Source organism: Petromyzon marinus, chromosome 16 (genome assembly GCF_048934315.1).
Source record: "Petromyzon marinus isolate PM22_M1 ecotype Great Lakes invasive population chromosome 16, UKy_Petmar_22M1.pri1.0, whole genome shotgun sequence".
NCBI lineage: Eukaryota > Metazoa > Chordata > Hyperoartia > Petromyzontiformes > Petromyzontidae > Petromyzon > Petromyzon marinus.
In genome coordinates this window covers 14,616,901-14,637,105 of record NC_133682.1, presented here as the reverse complement: position 1 = coordinate 14,637,105, position 20,205 = coordinate 14,616,901, and the positions used below count along the sequence as shown (strand labels likewise).

Below are 20,205 nucleotides of genomic sequence, written 5' to 3'. Positions count from 1 at the left end.
TTTGCGGAATGCACCACGTGGTGCCGCCGTTGACCCTGGCCATTGACCGAGCAACCCAACGTTGCTACCAGCTCCTCCCTCCGCAGGAATGTGTTTAACACCGCTCCTGGCCATGCGTCGCCTCAACCCGCACTCACGTGGCTGACAGCATCGTCCGTCCTGTTTCGTTATCCGCCGCCTCTCGGCCTTTGCCTCCACCTACTACTACCCTGTACACGAACTTTGCGTCGTGCATAAAGAAACGTACTATACTGTTCTGCACAGTACAAGTTCTTATTTAGGTGCGGGATTTTAGTGATTTTGAAAAAAATAAGTAATATTATTTTAAACAAACTTTTTTTTAAACACGCTTTAATGAAATGTACCGTACTAGTAATGGAAGAACTCCACCACGACTCCAGGAAGTGGCCCCGAAGCTTTCCATAACGTAAGGGGACCGTGGCCAATTACAGCCAACGTGAGTTGAGCGTGGACAATTAGACCCAAGCCGAAACATAACATACAAAAAATAATGTTTTAAAAATATATATTTTATTTTTAATTATAGAATATAGTATTGGCATCAGTATGACATACGTATACCAAGTTTGCAATCGATACGACATTGGGAAGTGGGTTAACATTGAGTTACAAGATTTGAGGATACAACAACAGACAGAGTTGAGGATACAACAGACAAGATTGAGTTAAATAAAAGCGTGTAAATACTTTGATTTACGTCGTTTCGATATACGTCGCCGGACCTTTCCGGAGCGCATCCCCGACATAAACTGGGGTATCTTGGTACATCGATTGTACTCGAGCATTAGCCGTGGCTGTACTCGATAACGATGCAGACGTTTTGGAAATGCAGTGAAACCTTGGATTGCGAGTAACGTGGGCTGCGAGTGTTTTGCAAGACGAGCAAACATTTAAAGTAAATATTAATTTGATAAACGAGCGAGGTCTTGCAATACGAGTGGTACGTCTACGCTTTGTCTGCCGAGCGTCACGTGATCACAACTGATATACGAGTGCTTTGATATACGAGTGCTTCCGGAACGAATTATGCTCGCAATCCAAGGTTTTGCTGTGCATCCCTTTCAAAAGCCTGTTTGAACAAGGCATTCCTCAAACGCCTCTATAATGAGAAGGAGGAAATGTGTGTGTGTTAGTGTCATGTCATGCACATGTTTTAAATATCTTTACGAGGTCGTGGGCGTCTGGGTGTTCTGCCTGCTCACGTCTTCAGGCTCCACTCCTCTCCCTCACCATTCACTTGACCCAGTTTGAAGCCGTTCTACCATCGCTTCCCGATGCTTGGGTGGGTTTCATCTTGATCGCGTTTCGCGAGTTGGTGAAGTGACTCAAGGGTCTGTCCTAATTAGTGCACGGTTTATAGCAACATCTTAAATATATTACCACAAATTCCCCCTCCCTACCCCGCGGGAACAAAACCCAAAGAGCGAGTGGCTATTGAAACTAAACCGACAGGCGAACGACCAGGACAGGTAAGATGTCTCCAAGTGCTGCATCGGGTTTTTTGTTGTTGACACCAATTCTGCCCGAGGTGCAATGAGAAACACGCATAGAGAGGAAGAGCCTCTTCTGTACTGTACAGGGACTCCTCTACTTACGAACGAGATAGGTTCCAGAGGTCTGTTCGTAAGTCCATTTGTTCGTAAGTCCAACATTACTCCTGTCGATTTCAAACGTGTTGTATGGCATGTAGACTAAACACGGGAAATGGCTTTAAAAATTGTGTAATCTCATGCAGACTTAGATGCCACTGGTTCTTCATGTTCTGCAAATGTCGATGCCGCCGCCACCACTATCTATTGCGCGGTGGTTGAACTTTTGACTCTCGGTCCGAACAGACACCTGGACATACGGGCAGGTTTGTTCGTATCTCTGAAAGTTCTGTAAGTAGAAGGAACCCTTGTGTACACACTCGTGCTTTACATTGTAAAAGCACATCATGCTCGTTGCGCTGTCTTCCAGGTGTCGGCTGGAAGAGAGCCAAAAGCTCGTCTGTTAGGAAGCAAACAGGCGCATCGATGGAATGTGAATCACTAATTCTAAAGGGTTCCATGGACATTGAGGACGAGGATAAGCTGCTTTGGGACCAGCTGGAGCGGTTCCGCGAGGTCATCGTGAACACCATCAAGGTAGGGGTGGGGTGGGGGGTGAATGTTGCTGTATTGCACGGGTGTGTTGTCTAAAAGAGAAATGGCTTTTTGGGTTCAGCATCGAGGAGGGCCTCGTTCTCATTCTCCATCCCACACGAACCATTCCACCAGTCCCGCCCCTTCTTCACTCGTCTCCGTGAGCCACCAAAGATGCCTACACCCCGTCGTATAAACAATGCGGCATAAGGACGATGCATCGATTCATCGACTGACACTAATCCTGAAATCAGCGTGGGCGTAAAATCCATGACCATATGTTTCCATGTGTGTGTGTGTATATTGCATACAATTGGTTCACCTGACCCCTGCAGCCACTAGAGGTGCTACAATCACCGTGAGTTATTCGGAGAATGAACTCTTGAATTGAAACCGTGACTCCAAGATGGGCAACAATTATTGTGATTGAATGTCAGGGGTGGCTGTAAAAGAAACCTCGCAAGGCACACGTGTGCGTGTCTAAGCTTGACTCGGTGGGTGCGGCATGATAGTTTATATGATCGTTGATACGATACAGCATTCCACAGGGTTGGCCTTTGCTTATTGCACGTGCGGGAGTGTATGCTTACACAGATGAGTGCGTGTCATCCGGTCGGCTACGTGAATGTTTACCGCGCTACAAAACCTTGACTTGGACAACTGTGCGTGGTTGCTATTGTTTATCACAACCCAGAACCATTTCACTGGCACGAAACTCTAACACCACTCTTCATATATTTTGTGAAAGCCTGAACAACATATTTTTGGGACTGGATCTCTGTGGATGAAGCAATGATGATTCGTCATTGCCCGTAACGGTGACTTGAAAAAGCCATGGAATGGCAACTTAAAATTGTGATCATGTCTCTCAATCGCATTAATTGATGAGAGTGCTCGTGTCCCCCCTCTCCCCCCCCCCCCCCCAAATGCGCAGGCCTCAAGGGTGACGCATCACCTGCGATCGTATGGGGTCATCTCCGTCCAGGATGAGGAGGAGGTGACGTGTGGCGACTTGACCCTCAAGAACGAGGCGATGCGCATGAGTGAGTGTCCCCGTTCTCTCATCGCCTCGACACAACTCGGTCATGCGACACGCAGGAGCTACCTCGGAGCGACGTGGCTCACTCCCATGACCTCAACTTTAACATGATGATGTTATGCCTCCATTTGAGTACAGTTTTAATGCATTTAGTTCTAAAACGGATGCTATTTTTCACTTGAATTGAGCATCGCGTTGAAGGTTACCAAATCAATAACGAGACAAATCACGATGATTATTGATGAGAGAAAAGGTAATCCTCAATCCAAGGTAGAGATTGGTGATTTGGCGTATTTACATTTGCGGTTCATGTTATATGTGTTGTCTTTGACTTGACTCCACTTATCTGCAAAGTTGTGGGCAATGTGATGGATCTGCCAGTGAAACCTCCACTTATCCCCAACAAATAATTCACGGATAAATTACGTAATTTCCCAAAGCGCATGCCAGGAAAAAGTGCCGGGTTTTAAGACCCGATGTTAACCCATGTATAACAGGTTGAATATTCCGCGCGATTCCACTTTCCTGTGAATTTTCCTCAGGTGAGCCGAAAGTTCCTTTAAATGGCTAGGGAAATGGGCTGCGCGAGCCGCCTGTGTAACGCATGGGGCACTCGAAGCTTCTGAACTGAAAGCATCCATGGCCAGGGAGTTATGCCTTTGCATGTTAAACGCATCACACAGGATGTGGATGAAGGGGTTTAAATGATGAAGAAGACGACGATGATGATGATGATGTCTGGCATTGACAGGGTGATGGTGACTCAGGTATTGTGAGATGGCGCTCGATGGTTTGTTGACTGTGATGATGATGATGCTGTAGCTGTCGCAGGTAATCAAGCTGGTGGATGACAATGATGGGGGGGGGGGGGGGGGTGACGATGCAGGGGGTGCTTGCAGCTCGTAGCTTGCAGCTGTTGGCACACAGCCGTGATTTAAACCTTCATGGCTGCCTAAATTGTAAAAAAAAAATGTTATAACTGCACAGTTTGTGCATTGTTGCAAAACATGGTTTTCTGGAATGGACTGCATTTCCCCTGATGGCACATTGAAGTGCTGCTGTTCATTCACTGTGGAACAGACCTGTGCAACACGATGTCGATGCAGCAGTTGCCCTACTGTGAGGACTCCTTTCGTCGTGTCAATTGTGGCACGTTAACAACGGCTGACAGTTCGATTCACTTTTGTTTCTATTGGTTTTGTCTCGAGTCCGGTCAATGCGATGCTCATTGTGCGGCGCTTCCATCATCCTCGTCGCCGTTGTTACGGTTTTCATCGGCAGTAATTGATGGCGATGACATTTTCTGTGATCGTACTTGTTTCCAGACAGCTTTAAATTTGTATTTTTTACAAGAGGAGGGCGTGGGGGGGCATGAGTTACCAGAAGGCTTTGAGCAGAATCTATGGCAATACCATAATCTTGGCAATTCTGGAAAAATCACCCGATAATGCCGGGTGTAATTACCAGCGAAATGGCAAGGTACTCAAATTGCGAATGTTGTGGATTTACTCTCCAACACACCGTTGGGCTGAAGTAGTGACTCATTGGCACGTTTTGTTTACGTGACTAACCTTACTCGTTGGCTGGCTGTGTCGGGTGGTGCGGGTTAAGGGCACATTAATACTTGCGCGGTCTAACCCAACAAAAAAAACCCTTATTATGAATACCATAATCCTGCGGAGGTTTTTCGAGGTTGAGCTGTCAATACCGGGTGGTGCTTGGAGCGAGGAAGCTCCCAGCACATGGAGCGAAAAGGTCAGAAATAATGGCCAACAACACACGGTGGAGCCAGAAGTACATTGGAGGGTTTCGAGGAAATAAGTGGGGCAATGGCTGATCACGCGAGGGGAGCTTACGACGCAGCCACATTCTTCGCAAAATTTATCCACCCCCCACCCCCAACGCGCGCGTGCATCTCCCCCTCGCTAGGCCTCTTAGCCCTCTCATTACATTTTAAATCTTTCCGTTTCATTTATCGGCACTCATTCGCGTTTCCCCTTTTTGCAGTTACCAAGGAGTGACCCCATTTTCTAACCGCGCAGAGACCACGCCACGCCAAAGTGCGGTACCATTCCACCGCAATTTCACAACATTTGTAGTTTTCTGCCTAAAATTGGAAATGAAAACGGATTCTGCCAGAGTAAAGATATCAACCCTAACTTAGTTTTTTGTACGTTTTATGAACCTCGTGCACCAGGCATCGGGCCGCAGAGGAAGCGGTGTTGGGTGTGGTGGCCATGTGATGATGATGGACATCATTGGCAGCTCGGGGTGGGACGCAGTGCAGCTGTTTAACGTCTGAGGAATGAGGAGGAGGATGAGGGAGGCCCTCAGACAGTTCTGTTATTATATTCTTGGTTTGTTCAGTAAAGTCACATAGAAGAGAAACAATAAAATAATAAAAATACAAAACAATAAAATTCTCACGACGTTTCCACTGCAACACAAGCAATTATCATCAGGTGTGAAAAACCACAACAAGAAAATTTTCAAACTTTCACACCTGATGATGATTGCTTGTGTTGCAGTCGAAACGTCGTGATAATTTTATTGTTTTATATTTGTATTATTTTATTGTTTCCCTTCTACGTGACTTTACCGAAAGAACCAAGAATATGAATCTCTGCAGTCACGAAAGCTTTAAATCAAAAGTTCTGTTATTGTTTGGTGGTTTCCGTATTGATGACCGTGAGGATGTCCGTGTCTCTAGGCCGTTTGTTGGACATCTTGCAGACCAAGGGCAAGAAGGCCTACGAAGTGTTCATGACACTGCTGGAGACGCAATACCAAAATGTCTACACCAAGATCAGTGGAAACCCTCCTAAGGCTGGCCAAGGTACGTGCTTTTGTATGTTGGTAATTTACCATCATGTATTTGCATGTCGCCTTGTTGTCATGGGCATTCTCTTCCTGCGTCTCAATTCATGGGAATACAGATTGTACAATAACATTTCCATATGTGGAAATCTGTACTTTATATGTATGTGCATTGGTCTACTTATGCATATGGGGAGTGGTAGTGTAGCGGGTTAGCGCACTGCGCTACGAATCTGGTGACCGGAGTTTTATTCTCGCTCATGGCCAACACCAGTGACAATTATCTCAATCGGTCCTGGGTCTCCCCTAGGTCGACTCAGCCCCAAATGAGTACCTGGTACAGTGTGTAAACATCGCCACTCGGGAGACAAAGGCGGCCGGGCGTGGTGCTGACCACCCACCCCATCGTGTGCTGTGCCGGCCTTAATAGGTGCTACTCACTAACAGCACTTGCCCCAAAAGCCTGTTAAGGCTAAAAGGGGGATCCTGTTCAATTAATCGTCACTGGTGTTGGCTGTGAGCGGGAATCAAACTCGGATAGCCGGGTTTGTAGCGCAGAGCGCTAACCGTTACACTACCGCTCCCCAAAGCCAGCAGACACGCACACACATGTACACAACCTCCCAGAGCATTTCCCTGCTGATTAGAAATGTTTCGACATGAAAACGGTTGTGTTCTGGTCAACACGTTTGACATATGAACTGTTCTGATGCCTCTTTCGTGACGTGAATATGAATGCGCTGCTCTCTAGGGTCTCACAACGCGCTAAGTGGAGCTTTGAGCCATACCTCGGTGGTTCTCTCCAGCATCGTGTGCGTGCACTCGTAAAGCGCTCTTGTAAAGGCGTACAGCGTTCTTGTAAAGAAGGCGGAGATAGCACACGGACGGCATTTGCGTTGTGATTATTGAAATGTCCCACGTTTATCCTATTTTCTCGGTTCATTGTTTCATTTTAAAATGTTTTGCTAAATGGCGAAGTACAGCCATCCCCGTGCCATTATCCTTCCATGTGGAACTGCACACACGTGTAATTGAAACATTTAAAGTTTTACAAATTCATTTGTATTGAACAAACGATTCAGGTATACACAGAGGGTAGCGTGCATGGGAATTGACACCAGTAGTCTAGACACAATGCGAATGACAATGATTATTACGAACAACACAATAATATTCTCACGACGTTTCGGCCACAACACAAGCGGCCTTCATCAGGTGAAGGGACGAGACTGTCTGGTAGGACAGCGCTGTCCTACCAGACAGTCTCGTCACCTGATGAAGGCCGCTTGTGTTGTGGCCGAAACGTCGTGAGAATATTATTGTGTTATTTTATTTTATCAATTTATTATTTTATTCTCATTCTATGTGACTTTACCGAAAGAACCAAAGAAAATGAATCATTGCAGTCACGAAAGCTTTAAATCGAAAATTATTACGAACGTTTATTATTTTTAACCTCTCTGTGCCATGTGCTTCAGTAAACTCTACATCCCAGGTGACTACTTCCTTAACTCGGATAACTCTCTAGGGAAGGACGGGAGAGATGCGGGGGGGGGGGGTGTAGGGGCTAAATGTGCGAATTAATCTTAAAAATCAATGTCCACTAGAGGAGAATCTGTGAAGGGGTTCCAAGTTGGTGATCTGCTTCCCTAAATTTTGCACTTCGATGTTCTATAGCGGCCATTTTTTGTTACAATTTACTGACCCATACCTGCATTGATGGGGCGGGGGGGGGCATGCTAATTTATTTCAGAACTGCTTCTTGTGTTTAGTTTGTTGTCCTTCTTCTGCGCCTCCGATTAGCACTGTTGGTTACGTACGGGGCAGAATATGTTCAAAATACATACGTACATATGTACGTGCCGTGCTTTTCTGAGCTCCACGTGCAAACGAGGTCCACGTTGTGTAATTAGTCTCTTTCTTGCGGTTATTGCATGAAGGGATACATCATCTGTTTTTAGCCATGCCTACAAAGCCACTCTTCCATTATTAAAACCACACATTACCCATGCATTGATTACCACGTGCATGCTCGCATGCATGCATGCACTTGTACTTTGTGACATACAGACAAATGCCTTCGACTACGAACGGCTCCGTCGAGACCCCTTGACACCCCCCTTTCCCGCATCTCACTCCCGTTGCCTCTGGCAGAGTTTCCGGATCCCTTGCCGCTGTTGGAGCAGCGTGAAATGGCCGAGCCGTTCCCCCGCTGCCTCATCGCGCAGCTCGTGCGGCTCGAGTCCCAGCTGTCGTCGAAGCAGCGCGAGCTGGGCCACCTGCGGGGCAAGATCGCCGCCCTTGAGGATCGACTCAAAATCCTGGAGGCCAAGGGCGTGGAGCTAGTGCAGGTGCAGGACCGGCTGCAGCGTGTGCAGGAGGAGAGGGACAACTGCAGCGACGAGCTGGCGCGAGGTGACCGCTGGGGTCGGGCTGGGCCACGCGGTGCGCGGGGCCGAAAGGTGTTTCCAAAGTGGCACAACCGGTGTTTGAGCATCCCCTTTTTACCAATTTTAATGGGTTTTCTCGGTTTTGTTTGTTTGTCCAACAGTGCTGTACAATTTATGATTTCGAACTCCTGGAGGGAGGAGAGGCAGAAATAGAGAGAGAGAGAGACACGAGTTTAAAAATATTGGGGCTGGGAAAGTGAGAGAGTGAAACAGAATGAATGGCGGCCTTGAGAGGCTCACATACAGCTGTCGGTCATTCGAGGTCTAACCAACGTGTCCCCTCTTCAAACGCAGGTGGGGCAATTGCTCATCGCCGTCGGCAGTGGTGGAAATTCCATGCTATTGGCAGGCAATAGTCTCACATTCGACATCTACTGTTGGTGCCTACTTTAACCACCCTGGAGGGATTATGAACTCATTTAACCTGCTACGAGGATGATCACGTTTCAAGAGAGAGACATGAGCTTTAGCCACGTTGCCGTCAGGCATAATCCCTTCGTACAGCTGCGATATCCTCTTCGAGATAAAGGAGAGGGGGCATGGGAATTACGTTTGGTGGGGCAGCGGTGAGCGTTGGGCTTGCTCCGTGTAGGCAGAGTTCAACACCTGTCTGGATAAGATACACGGCTGGAAGGCAACACTCTTGTCAAGTCCTCGTGGGAGGCTGCAGCTGCCCCATAACTCGCATCGCGACTGCCCTTAACTTGAGACAGATTTATTCCCGTTCAGTAAACAGAGGTGAGCACCTGAGAACTCATTGAGACTCACAGTCTTTTCCTTGAAAAACGGGCACAACATCCGTAACAAATGAGATTACACTTAAATAATGTGATTTCAAATTTTTAAATAATGTACCCAATGAAAAAAATAATCTCTCACCGCGTTCACTTTTTTCTGTAAAATTTGGCCAGGAAGCAAGAAAACACCTCTATAGTCACGTGCCTCGATACTGTCTTCTGTTGAACTATACCAACGTACAGCAATCATTTTCAATGTTATTCGAAGTGTCTACTCATCACGAAACCCGTGCTGCCTTCGGTAGCGCGCAATTGGGGCACGCAAACCGCCGTGAGCGGCCGCTCGTTGTGCGCTACGAGCAGGGGAGGTGCCGTAGCAGCGAATGTGGCGGTGGTGGTGACGGGAGCGGTGGCGCGGTGGCTCGTGCACCACGCCACAACCCGAGTTTGATTCCCGCTCACGGCCAGCACCGGTGATGAATATCTGAGCTGGTCCTGGGTCTCTCATAGGTCGACTCGGCCTCGAATGAGTACCTGTTGCAATGTGTGAATATCGCAACTAGGGAGACAAAGGTCGTGGTGCTGGCCACCCACCCCCTCGTGTGCCGTGCCGGCCTTCATAGGTGCTGCTCGCTAGCAGTGTTTGCCCGAACATATGAAAAAGTAAGAATAGGTTTTACCCTTTCTGGCAATAAAACAGGTGTCGAAACACCAAATAGGTACCTTTTGCAAGGAATCAATGTTTGCATGTTCACCACAAAGTACGTCTGGTTAATGCAGACTCGATTCCTTGCGAAAGGATTCTATTTGGTGTTTGATCATCTTAACACCTGTTTCATTGCCAGAAAGGGTAAAACCTACTCTTATTTTTAATACGTTGATCCTGGCAAAAAAAAGGCTCCATTGATGTTGCTTGCTCCAACCAACAGTGTGTTAAGGCTACACGGGGGGGGGGGGGGGGCGGTGGGACCTTTGTCTTTGTTCACAGTTAAAGATGAGAACTACACGCTGGCGATGAGGATGATGACGATGAGCAATGAGCGCACAGCGGCGCACATGAGGTGCCGTGAGCTGCAGCTGGAGGTGAGCGCCAACTTCAACGATCCCTTCGGCCCGCGCTCGCGCGCCCACTGGGAGCGACGCGTGCCCTCTCGCAGGCGCAGCGATGCGTCCGCTCAGCGGGGGGGGATATCGCTCTCGCGTGGAGCCGCGCCGTGAGACCGAGTCGCGCAGCTATTTTGGCCGGCCCTGCCGTTTTATCATGTCGGTTGACGGCCGAGCCTGCATAAAGTCAAGACGGATCGATCGTTTGGCAATTTTCGAACGGCTCGTTTCCTCGCACAATTGCCAGAAAAAGCCGAGTGCTTCCCTCGAGTCTATGGCCTTACGTGGCTCTGTGGGGGGTTCTGTGTGTGTGTGTGTGGTGTGGGGAGCGATAGTGTAGCGGTTAGCGCGCTGCGCTATGAACCTGGCGACGCGGGTTCGATTCCCGCTCACGGCCGACACCAGTGACGATTATCTGAACCGGTCCTGGGCCACCCCTAGGTCGACTCAGCCTCAAATGAGTACCTGGTGCGGTGTGTAAACATTGCCACTAGGGAGACAAAGGCGGTCGGGCGTGGTGCTGGCCACCCACCCCCTCGTGTACCGTTCCGGCCTTCATAGGTGCTCGCTAACAGCACTTGCCCCTACAGTCTGTTAAGGCTATATGGGGGATCTTTGTCTTTATCTTTGTGGTGTGGTGTGCACTTCTGATACATATCGCCACTGGGGAATCAAAGGTGGCCGGGGCGTGGTGCTGGCCACCCAAACCCCTCGTGTGCCGTGGTGGCCTTCGTAGGCGCTCGCTAACAGCACTTTCCCCGAAAGTCTGTCAAGGCTACACGGGGGATCTTTGTCTTTTGTGCACCCCCCTGCCGAGCGATGGACACTGCCCCCCCCCCGCGGCTCTTTCTGCCCCCCTCGCCCTCCCCCCCGCCCCCCGCCCCGCGGTAGGTGGACGAGCTAAAGCACGTGTGCAACGAGGCCAAGCGTGAGTGCGAGGTCGTGCGGCGCAACTCTCGCCGCGTGCTCAAGGACATGGAGCGCAGGCCACACGCGGAGGTGCTGCTCCAGCTGCAGCAGGAAAATGCCCTGCTCCGCAACCGCGTGGGCAAGGTGCGGCTACGCCCCTCCCCTCTGGCGCATCGCTCGGGGTCGTGCCACGGCGCCACGGCGCCACGGCGCCACGGCGGCGGCGGCGGCGGCGGTAGCGGCACCGGCGGCATGGAGGCTTTTAGTCGGTCGCCCTTGGAAAGTTTCTGGACGGTGTCAAACTTGAATGCGTTTCCTGGAACGCCGTTCGTTAAGGTTGTCACATTGGTCTGCCCATCATAGGGTCATAATTTAGGGTCATTATTTTTTGTTATCATCGTTGGCTGTGATTTACTGCGCAATTACCGTGAGCATGAAAATGAAAACACAATCCATGCACTGGCTCAGAAAATCAAGTGAGTCCTGTGCTCGAATTTTAGCTGAAGATCTTTTTTTTTTGCCTCTCATGGAGATTGATTTGTTTTCTTCTCCATTTACATGACACAAAAGCCCTTTTGGAAACGCTTAAAGTGTTAACTTGGGACCTTTCTTGCCAGTATCAAAGTATAAGAATAGGTTTTATCCTTTCTGGCAATAAAACAGGTGTTAAGAGCATGTTTTTGTTTGCATGTCCACCACAAGTATGTGCGGTTCATTCAGACATTATTCCTTGCAAACGATTTCTGTTTGGTGTTCGGACATCTTAACACCTGAGAAGAGGTTTTCCCCTTTTTTCTGGCAACAAAACAGCTGTGTTAAGATGTTAAAACACCAAGCTGAAACCTTTTACAAGGAATCATGTCTGCATTAACCACAATACTTGTGGTCAGAATGCAAACAGAAAACGTACTCTGATAATATATGCATTGTCCTTGAAATTGATTGGTCCACACCAGAGACGGCTTCCTTTTATTGCCAGAAAGGGTAAAACCTATTCTTATACTTAAAGTGTTATATCTCAGGCAGGTGATGTAAATTAAAGGCTGCCTAATGCATCATCTTGGCTAAAATAACACGTGGATGCTGAGTGACACAATATGGACATTACCAGTGCAGCGCAATACTTCACGGGGGGCCAGGACAGAATTAAACGTGCACTGCGAGACTCCCAAAGCCTGCTGAAATGGTCAAGAGTTTTCAATGCAGAACCCTAGTCCAATGAGCACGTGTGCGGCAGACCTTTAGACCGAGGCCCAACCTTTCACGTCCCGCGGCAGCGGACGAATCGCGAAGTCCGAGCCCGGAGCCTCGGCACGCTGGGTCGGTGTCGCCGGAGCGAGACGGGCGCGGCAGAGAGGATGCCGGAGTAAGGGGTGAGGTGGCACTGTTGAAACACCCTGCGAGAGCTGCCAGTGGGAGGAATTGGCTGGGATGCATTTTGCCACGCCTTCGACTCATTAACTCTTTAATGTTCCGGCTCATTGTGTTACTCATGGCCGTCGACGTCGTTTTTCCTGCACGCTTCTTCGCGGGACCTTGGGGACTCTTTAAGCGGCCGAAATTCAACAGCCGCTGGGTGGAATTTTATTCGGGCACGTGCGAAGCGCTCCGTACACACAGGGCGCATTCCACTGTAGAGCCCTCGAAACGGGTCTCGACAGTCAATGCGCTTTGTTTTTTAAAAGCATTCAGTTATTGTTCGGTGATGTTTTTTTTTTAGCAGTTATGAAGATGCGTTACTGTTCAAAGCGTGGACGTGGCAAACCATTGCTGTACATGCTTTGTATCGTTCGATTTCCAACTGGTGCGTCAACTAATTTGTGAATAAATTAACGGAAACTTAATGTGCGATTAGCACGGTTGACTACGTACAGCACACTTTGCAGGGCTGTGATTGTCTGTGTGTGACTATCCCCCCTTCTACCTTCTCGCCAATCTCATCCACTCCTAGGAAAAGGGAAACAATTCTAACGTCTCCTGCGAACACCTCCAGGAACGAGAGGAATTGCTCAACCAGATTTTCTCCCTTCGCCAAGAGTTAGCACGGGCAGAGGAGCTCAGAGATAAGGTTCCCAGGACACACCCCACACACACGCACACACCCCCACACACACGCACACACCCTCACACACACACCCCACACACACACACACCCCATACACGCACACACCCCACACACACACACACACCCCACACACACACACACCCCACACACACACCCCACACACACACACCCCACACACACACACACCCCACACACACACCCCACACATACACACCCCACACACACGCACACACCCCACACACGCACACACCCCACACACCCCACACACACCCCACACACCCACACACACCCCACACACCCCACACACCCCACACACCCTAAACATGCACCCCACACATACATACATCCCACCCACACACACACCCCAAACACACATCCCACACATGCATACACCCCACTCACACATGCACACACCACACATGTACACACTCCACACACGCAAGACCCCACACACGCAAGACCCCACACATACGCACACACCCCACACACGCACACACCCCACACATGCACACACCCCACACACACATCCCCCTCCCACACGCACACACACACACCCCACACACACACACACCCCACACACGCGCACCCTCCCCCCCACACACACCCCACACACACCCCACACACACCCCACACACACACCCCACGCACACACACACCCCACACACACACACCCCCAGGTGTTAACTACCTCGCCTGGTATGCAGTAGTTGGTGGGTTTGATTCCCGACCCTGACGTCTGATTATTTGCAGTTCGGACGTTCTCCCCATGGTTCGCGTGGATTTTTCTCCGGTTCCTCCGGTTTTTTCTTCCGCATTTAGAAACGTGCGTTTAGAGTATTTGGTTGCTATAATTTCCCACGTGACGATCAGCCCACTTCGTTGAGCTATCATTCGTGATGGCCAGGTCGCTTCTGAAAAAGAGCGACACAGCTCAGTGGGGCCTTGCCTGGTAAAACAAAAATAGTGAAGAGTAGCAATAGCTCATCTGAGTCGCTTGATTCCACTGACACTCCGCCCTGCTTCACCCCCCGGCAGTACCTGGAAGACAAAGGGTGCCTGGAGCTGAAATGCGACACCACGGAGAAAGATTGCCAGATGCACAAGCACCGCATCGCGAGCATCCTGGCCGAGCTGCAGGACGTGGAGAAGGAGCGAGAGAAGGTGCGGACACGCGCCCTCACGCGCTCGTGGCACGCTCCTGGCTCACTCGTGGCTCACTCGTGGCTCACTCGTGGCTTGCTCCTGGGACGCTTGTGACTTGCTCCTGGCACGCTTGTGGCTCGCTCGTGGCACGCTCGTGGCTCGCTCCTGGCTCGCTCGTGGCTCGCTCGTGGCACGCTCGTGGCTCGCTCCTGGCTCGCTCGTGGCTCGCTCGTGGCTCGTTCATGGCTCGCTCGTGGCACGCTCGTGGAATGCTCCTGGCTCCCTCCTGGCTCGTTCATGGCTCGCTCGTGGCAGCGTGGCATGCTCCTGGCTCACTCGTGGCATGCTCCTGGCTCGTTCATGGCTCGCTCGTGGCACGCCCGTGGCATGCTCCTGGCTCGCTCGTGGCTCACTTGTGGCTAGCCCGTGGCTCGCTCGTGGCTCGCTCGTGGTCTGCAGGAGTCCGTGATGCAATCCATCACTTACGATCGGGTCGCACCCAATGAGGTCTCTATGTTAATCCTGCGCTGTGGAGGTGAGGTTGTGGATTGTGATGCAATAATCAGTTGCGCAAAACCTACGGGTGTGGGTTAGACTCGGGTAGTGTTTACTTTTTTCGCAGGCAATAGTCAGTGTTTGGCTAGGAATTCACCAAAATATCCCAATGCCTCCTGTAACAAAATACAACTGCACGTTTCTGTATTGCGGGGTCCAGAACAAGGAAGATTTCTACCGTCACCTGCAGTTGTTTGTAAATAATTGGACGACAGTTGCACCTGAACCAAGTAGGCGAGGCCTGTCGTGCCCAAAGGGTGATTACGTGACAAAGACTCGTCGCCTCTGTGGCCGTCACGGAACTGTCATGAACACGCTGTGCAGCCACGCAGTGCTCATCCCCCACCAAGGGAGCAGACGGTAGCGGCGAGACATGCGTTGGTGTGTCTGTCGGAGCTTGGCACGATGAGGCGATGAAGGAGCGTGTGTCTGAGTGTGTGTTAATGCAGCGGTTAGCGCTACGCTGCGCTATGAACCTGGCGACCCGGGTTCGATTCCCGCTCACGGCCAACACCAGTGACGATTATCGGAACCGGTGCCGGGCCTCCCCTAGGTCGACTCAGCCTCAAATGAGTACCTGGTGCGGTGTGTAAACATTGCCACTAGGGAGACAAAGGCGGTCGGGCGTGGTGCTGGCCACCCACCCCCTCGTGTACCGTTCCGGCCTTCATAGGTGCTCGCTAACAGCACTTGCCCCTACAGTCTGTTAAGGCTATACGGGGGATCTTTGTCTTTGTTAATGCAGCAATGTATGGGGAGTGGGAGCATAGCGGTTAGCGCGCTGCTGTGCCACGAACACGGTGACCAGCGTTCGATTCTCGCTCACGGCCAACACGAGTGACGATTATCTGAACCGGTCCTGGGCTTCGACTCAGCCTCAATTGTGAACCGAGTGAGATGTGTAAATACATCGCCACTGAGGAGACAAAGGTGGCCGGGCGAGATGCTGGCCACCCACCCCGTCGTGTGCCATTCCGGCCTTCATAGGTGCTCGCTAACAGCACTTGTCCAAACAGTATGTTCAGGCTATACTGGGGGATATTTGTATGCAGAAATGTACGCAGCACCGCATTTTTGAAAAGGAGTTAAAGAAATGTGTTGCTTTCAAAGGGCATGATTTTATGGTCTACATACATCACTTTTACAAAATACAAAATACCAGCTGTACTCCTCGGAGATGGGCGTGCTGTGTACGAGTAATGTCTGGGAATCTGAAAGCAAGACGCGGACATGCAGCACGTAACGAGAATGCAAGCGTTTATTCGGCCTTCAAATATAGACACACGTGGTGGGCCCTAGGAGTTATGCGAGAGGGTAGGGTCGGCAACTTGGACACGAATCGTTTTCTCTGTAATCAGGGGGAGGAGTGTCCAAGTGGTGGCACGCGTGGGGGGAGACTCGGCGTGTACAGCAATGGCACGCCGAGGTTGACGAGCGAGGGGAGGAAAGGACCGAGAGCCGCACGCTGGGGTTCTTTAAGAGTGGAACTTGCGGCAGGTCGCGCGCCGACCAAGCAACAAACATTGGGATCTGGCAAGAGTAAGGAAGCCGTGGTGGGAGTGTGGGTGGAATGGATTCCATCTTGAAGCGTCCCGTAACGCGGGCGTCGTCTCCGAACCGCGTACCCCCCTTGTCCCAAGGCACTGGAGTCGCGGGACCACGCTCAAGGGGAGCACGCGCGCTGCCTCGCCATCAAGGACCGGCAGCGCAAGCAGCTGCGCGAGCTGCAGGAGCAGCTGGACGCCCTGCGCGTGGAGTTCGCGCAGAGCCAGGCGCAGATCAACAGCCTCAACGCCTGCGCCAAGAAGCTGCAGGCAAAAAATTCGGCGAGCGGGACGGCGAACCTCTTGATGCCGGGGAGCGGCCGGGGCATGACCAGCACGGCGTCGGAGCCGGTGAGGTGCACCGCGCGCGCGTTTTGCGCTCTGCCCGAGCCACCACGTGGATCGGGGTCGGTGGGCTTGCGTCTTCGAGCGTTCAATCGCAGTCGTGCGTCAGCCCCCCGGGGGTTGAGAATAGTCTTCGACTGTGCGAGGGTAGTCGGCCGTGGTTAAGTTTGCGTTGTTTCACGTTTATTCTGTTTAACCGGGGTGAGAAGTCGAGACGCCAGGATAGAGTGTCGTCATTGAGAGTGGCCCAGGTCACCGGAATGGCAATGTGGAGTTTCTAGCGCAGGATCATGCCCAAGCACCTCCCTGCATTATTTTGAATAGGAAACACTTGGATTTCAATGTTGACTCCACGAAGCAAATATTTCGTATGATCACTATTGACTGGACTATGCGAGATCTGTTCAAGGGACATAAGAGTTATGGTTCATCATCATCAGCGGCTAACACCGACTGAGCAGAGTAAATTGCAACCGCACACAATGAGTTGCATAAAGTTAAGTGGTCAATCAAATAAACAATAAATAAAGTTTTTACTTGAGACTTCATGGAAAGGCACGTCTGAGCAGGTGTGTCTTTAATTCTAGATTTGAAGCTTTCGTGACTGCAAAGATTAATACTCTTTGTTTTTTTTCGGTAAAGTCACGTTGGTACAATAAAATAAATGAAAACAATTTCGATTTAAAGCTTTCGTGACTGCAATGATTAATCTTCTTTGGTTCTTTCGGTAAAGTCACGTAGAATGAGAATAAAATAATAAATTGATAAAATAAAATAACACAATAATATTCTCACGACGTTTCGTCGTAGGACACTCCAGCGCTGTCCTACCAGACAGTCTCGTCCCTTCACCTGATGAAGGCCGCTTGTGTTGTGGCCGAAACGTCGTGAGAATATTATTGTGTTATTTTATTTTATCCATTTATTATTTTATTCTCATTCTTACGTGACTTTACCGAAAGAACCAAAGAAAATGAAAACAACTAAATTAAATCACGACGTTTTGGAGGCAACACAAGCTTCTGTCTTCAGGTGGAACAGTCACAGCAAGATAGCTGCATCAAGTGAAGAGAGCTCTAAGATACCCGAGATTACAGACAGGTTAAGGGGGGGGGGAGTTGCCAGGAAGGGCCGTGGGGGGTGGTGCTAAATTATGATGCTGCAGGGGGTTAGGGGGACGGAGAGGCGATGGCGAGCGGTTGTCTTGCACACACACCACGGAATTGAGAGGCAGGCATGATGTTCCGGAGTTTTTGGGGCTGCGCTCAAGAAGGCTCCATCCCCCCCCCCCGGCGTCGGGTGGGCAATCCTCGGCTGGGCCACGTCTCGCCGTTCCCGTGGAGCGGAGTGTTGCGTTATGTTCCTTGAGTATTCGAGGGAAGTGCGGTTTTTGCATGTAGAAAGGGCGCCAAGCCATGCACAGTGCGTTCTAGGTAAGGAGAGCAGTGACCTTGAATTGGATGCTGAAGTGGACCGGTAGCCGGCGCAAGCTGTGGGGAGTAGTCGTACTGTGCTTAAATCGGCTAACCCGCCGGATCATCCAGGCAGCTGCATTCTGCACCAACTGGAGCCTGTGCACCAATCCAAGTGGTAGATCTGCGTAGAGGACGTTGCCACAATCCCAGGCGTGTTGAGGCAAAGGCATGAGTCCCAGGTCTGGAGGCGGAGTGGAGCGGACGCAACCATTTGAGTCTTCTTTGGTTCTTTCGGTAAAGTCACGTAGAATGAGAATAAAATAATAAAATAATACAATAAAAGAACACAATAAAATTCTCACGACGTTTCGGCCACAACACAAGCAGCCTTCTTCAGGTGAAAGAACAGAACTGTCGGGACGACAGAGAAGATGAATCCTTGCAGTCACGAAAGCTTTAAATCGAAATTTAACCATTTGAGTGTTCGGAGTTGGTCGAAACCTGTTGGTTGAAACAGCACTCGTGTCGGGGCCAGGTAATGGTTTATCTCCCAACTCATGATTCGATTGTAAGGGGAATGGATGAGGTCAATGAAAAGTGCGCACGCTAATCTCCAAGAGAACCATGTGTCCTCTTAAAATCCATTGATGTCCAAACTTGTCTGGAGGACTTTATTTTGTGGGACATCGGTGGCATCGTCTGTGTTTTAATTTGACGAGTGGCGGTCTCCATGGGCGAATCGCGATGTAGAGGAGGTCGTGGGATTGATCCCGACCCTGATGCCTATATATTTGGAGTTTTGTATGATCTCTTAGCACCAGCAGAAAACGTCTGATGGGCGACCCGCAGCTCATCGACTTGCTGTAAACAATCGTCGCACGCAGCCATCGCACACCCCGAGCTCTGAACGTGAACGCACAAATTCGCAAGAGGCTGACTTTGCTGATGTTGATAGTGCTGCCCTCAACGCAGGTGCTGGCTGCCCTGGGGAAACAAATAATGCAGCACTTGAGGCATTCACACATTGCTAAGGCAACTTTTGGATTTTGATTCTTTAATAAATGTCAAATTTAGGGTGATGTTTTTTTTTTTTGCGCAGTCATTGGTGCACCGAGCTGAAACCATCGACTCGCTGCCTTTTGAGAACCCGGTTGAATTACAGCTGAGGGATGCCTCGATCCCAAACCAGCGTCTGCCACCAACCGACGATGTGCTCTGGTCACCAAACCCAACGGGATGTGGACGTTAAGAGCTTGACCGACTGTCTCAGTTTCCGCGAGGGTTGTCAATATGACACCTGTGCACTGTGTTTCAAAGTGACTCGTTTAGGTGGTGAGGGTGAGATTAGGTGAATAACTTTGGTGAGCGGTTGTAACCAGGACTTAACCCTGAACAGCGCCAGCAACCACCACTTCGTTAGGTTTGGTTGTCTGTCTGCAGTACCCAAGATCATGTAGCAAGGCACGAAACGCACCTACACATAAATGGGCAGAATGAGCAAGGATTTCAGTTGGAAAGAAAGCGTAGCTTTTATATTTAACACGAAACAAATATGAGGCCCACGTAGTACACGCGAAAGAGCTGAGCTTCTGTTAACGCCAGCGAAACGTCGGATATAAAATTGTCAAATATTGCTTGCCTCTCAACATCCCTCCTCCGCTTTTCTGAAAAGCCAAATCGGTCGCCGCGTTTGGTCACGCGATGACCTGCTTTGATTGCTTTGATTGGCTCCGTCCGTCAGATGGTGGAGGGTTCTAGTAAAAAAAAAAATTGGCATCATACCAGCACGACGATCTCACCCAAAAGAAACCGATCGTGCATCGGGCACGCGTCCGCTTGCGCCACGGAGGGGGAGGTGAGCTGAGGCATGTTGCTCTCCCCTACTCGGACGCCTGCGGGAGCCAGCGGTGGCCTCAAGGAGCCCACGATTCAGCGCGG

The 20,205-nt window shown here is 50.3% G+C and overlaps 1 protein-coding gene across 3 annotated transcripts in view; it reads left to right on the top strand.

Moving 5' to 3' along the window:
* LOC116942810 (caspase recruitment domain-containing protein 11-like) overlaps window positions 1–20,205 on the top strand; it is a 69,732-nt gene that overhangs the window by 15,520 nt on the left and 34,007 nt on the right. For all 3 annotated transcript variants that reach the window (XM_076067533.1, XM_032955116.2, XM_032955115.2), the window contains exons 2-10: window positions 1,981–2,147; window positions 3,079–3,187; window positions 5,894–6,019; window positions 8,155–8,415; window positions 10,176–10,270; window positions 11,183–11,344; window positions 13,152–13,268; window positions 14,301–14,426; window positions 16,604–16,858. In XM_076067533.1, the coding sequence (XP_075923648.1) occupies window positions 2,037–2,147; window positions 3,079–3,187; window positions 5,894–6,019; window positions 8,155–8,415; window positions 10,176–10,270; window positions 11,183–11,344; window positions 13,152–13,268; window positions 14,301–14,426; window positions 16,604–16,858 (1,362 nt within the window). In that variant the 5' untranslated portion in view covers window positions 1,981–2,036. The remainder of the gene's footprint in view (window positions 1–1,980; window positions 2,148–3,078; window positions 3,188–5,893; window positions 6,020–8,154; window positions 8,416–10,175; window positions 10,271–11,182; window positions 11,345–13,151; window positions 13,269–14,300; window positions 14,427–16,603; window positions 16,859–20,205) is intronic.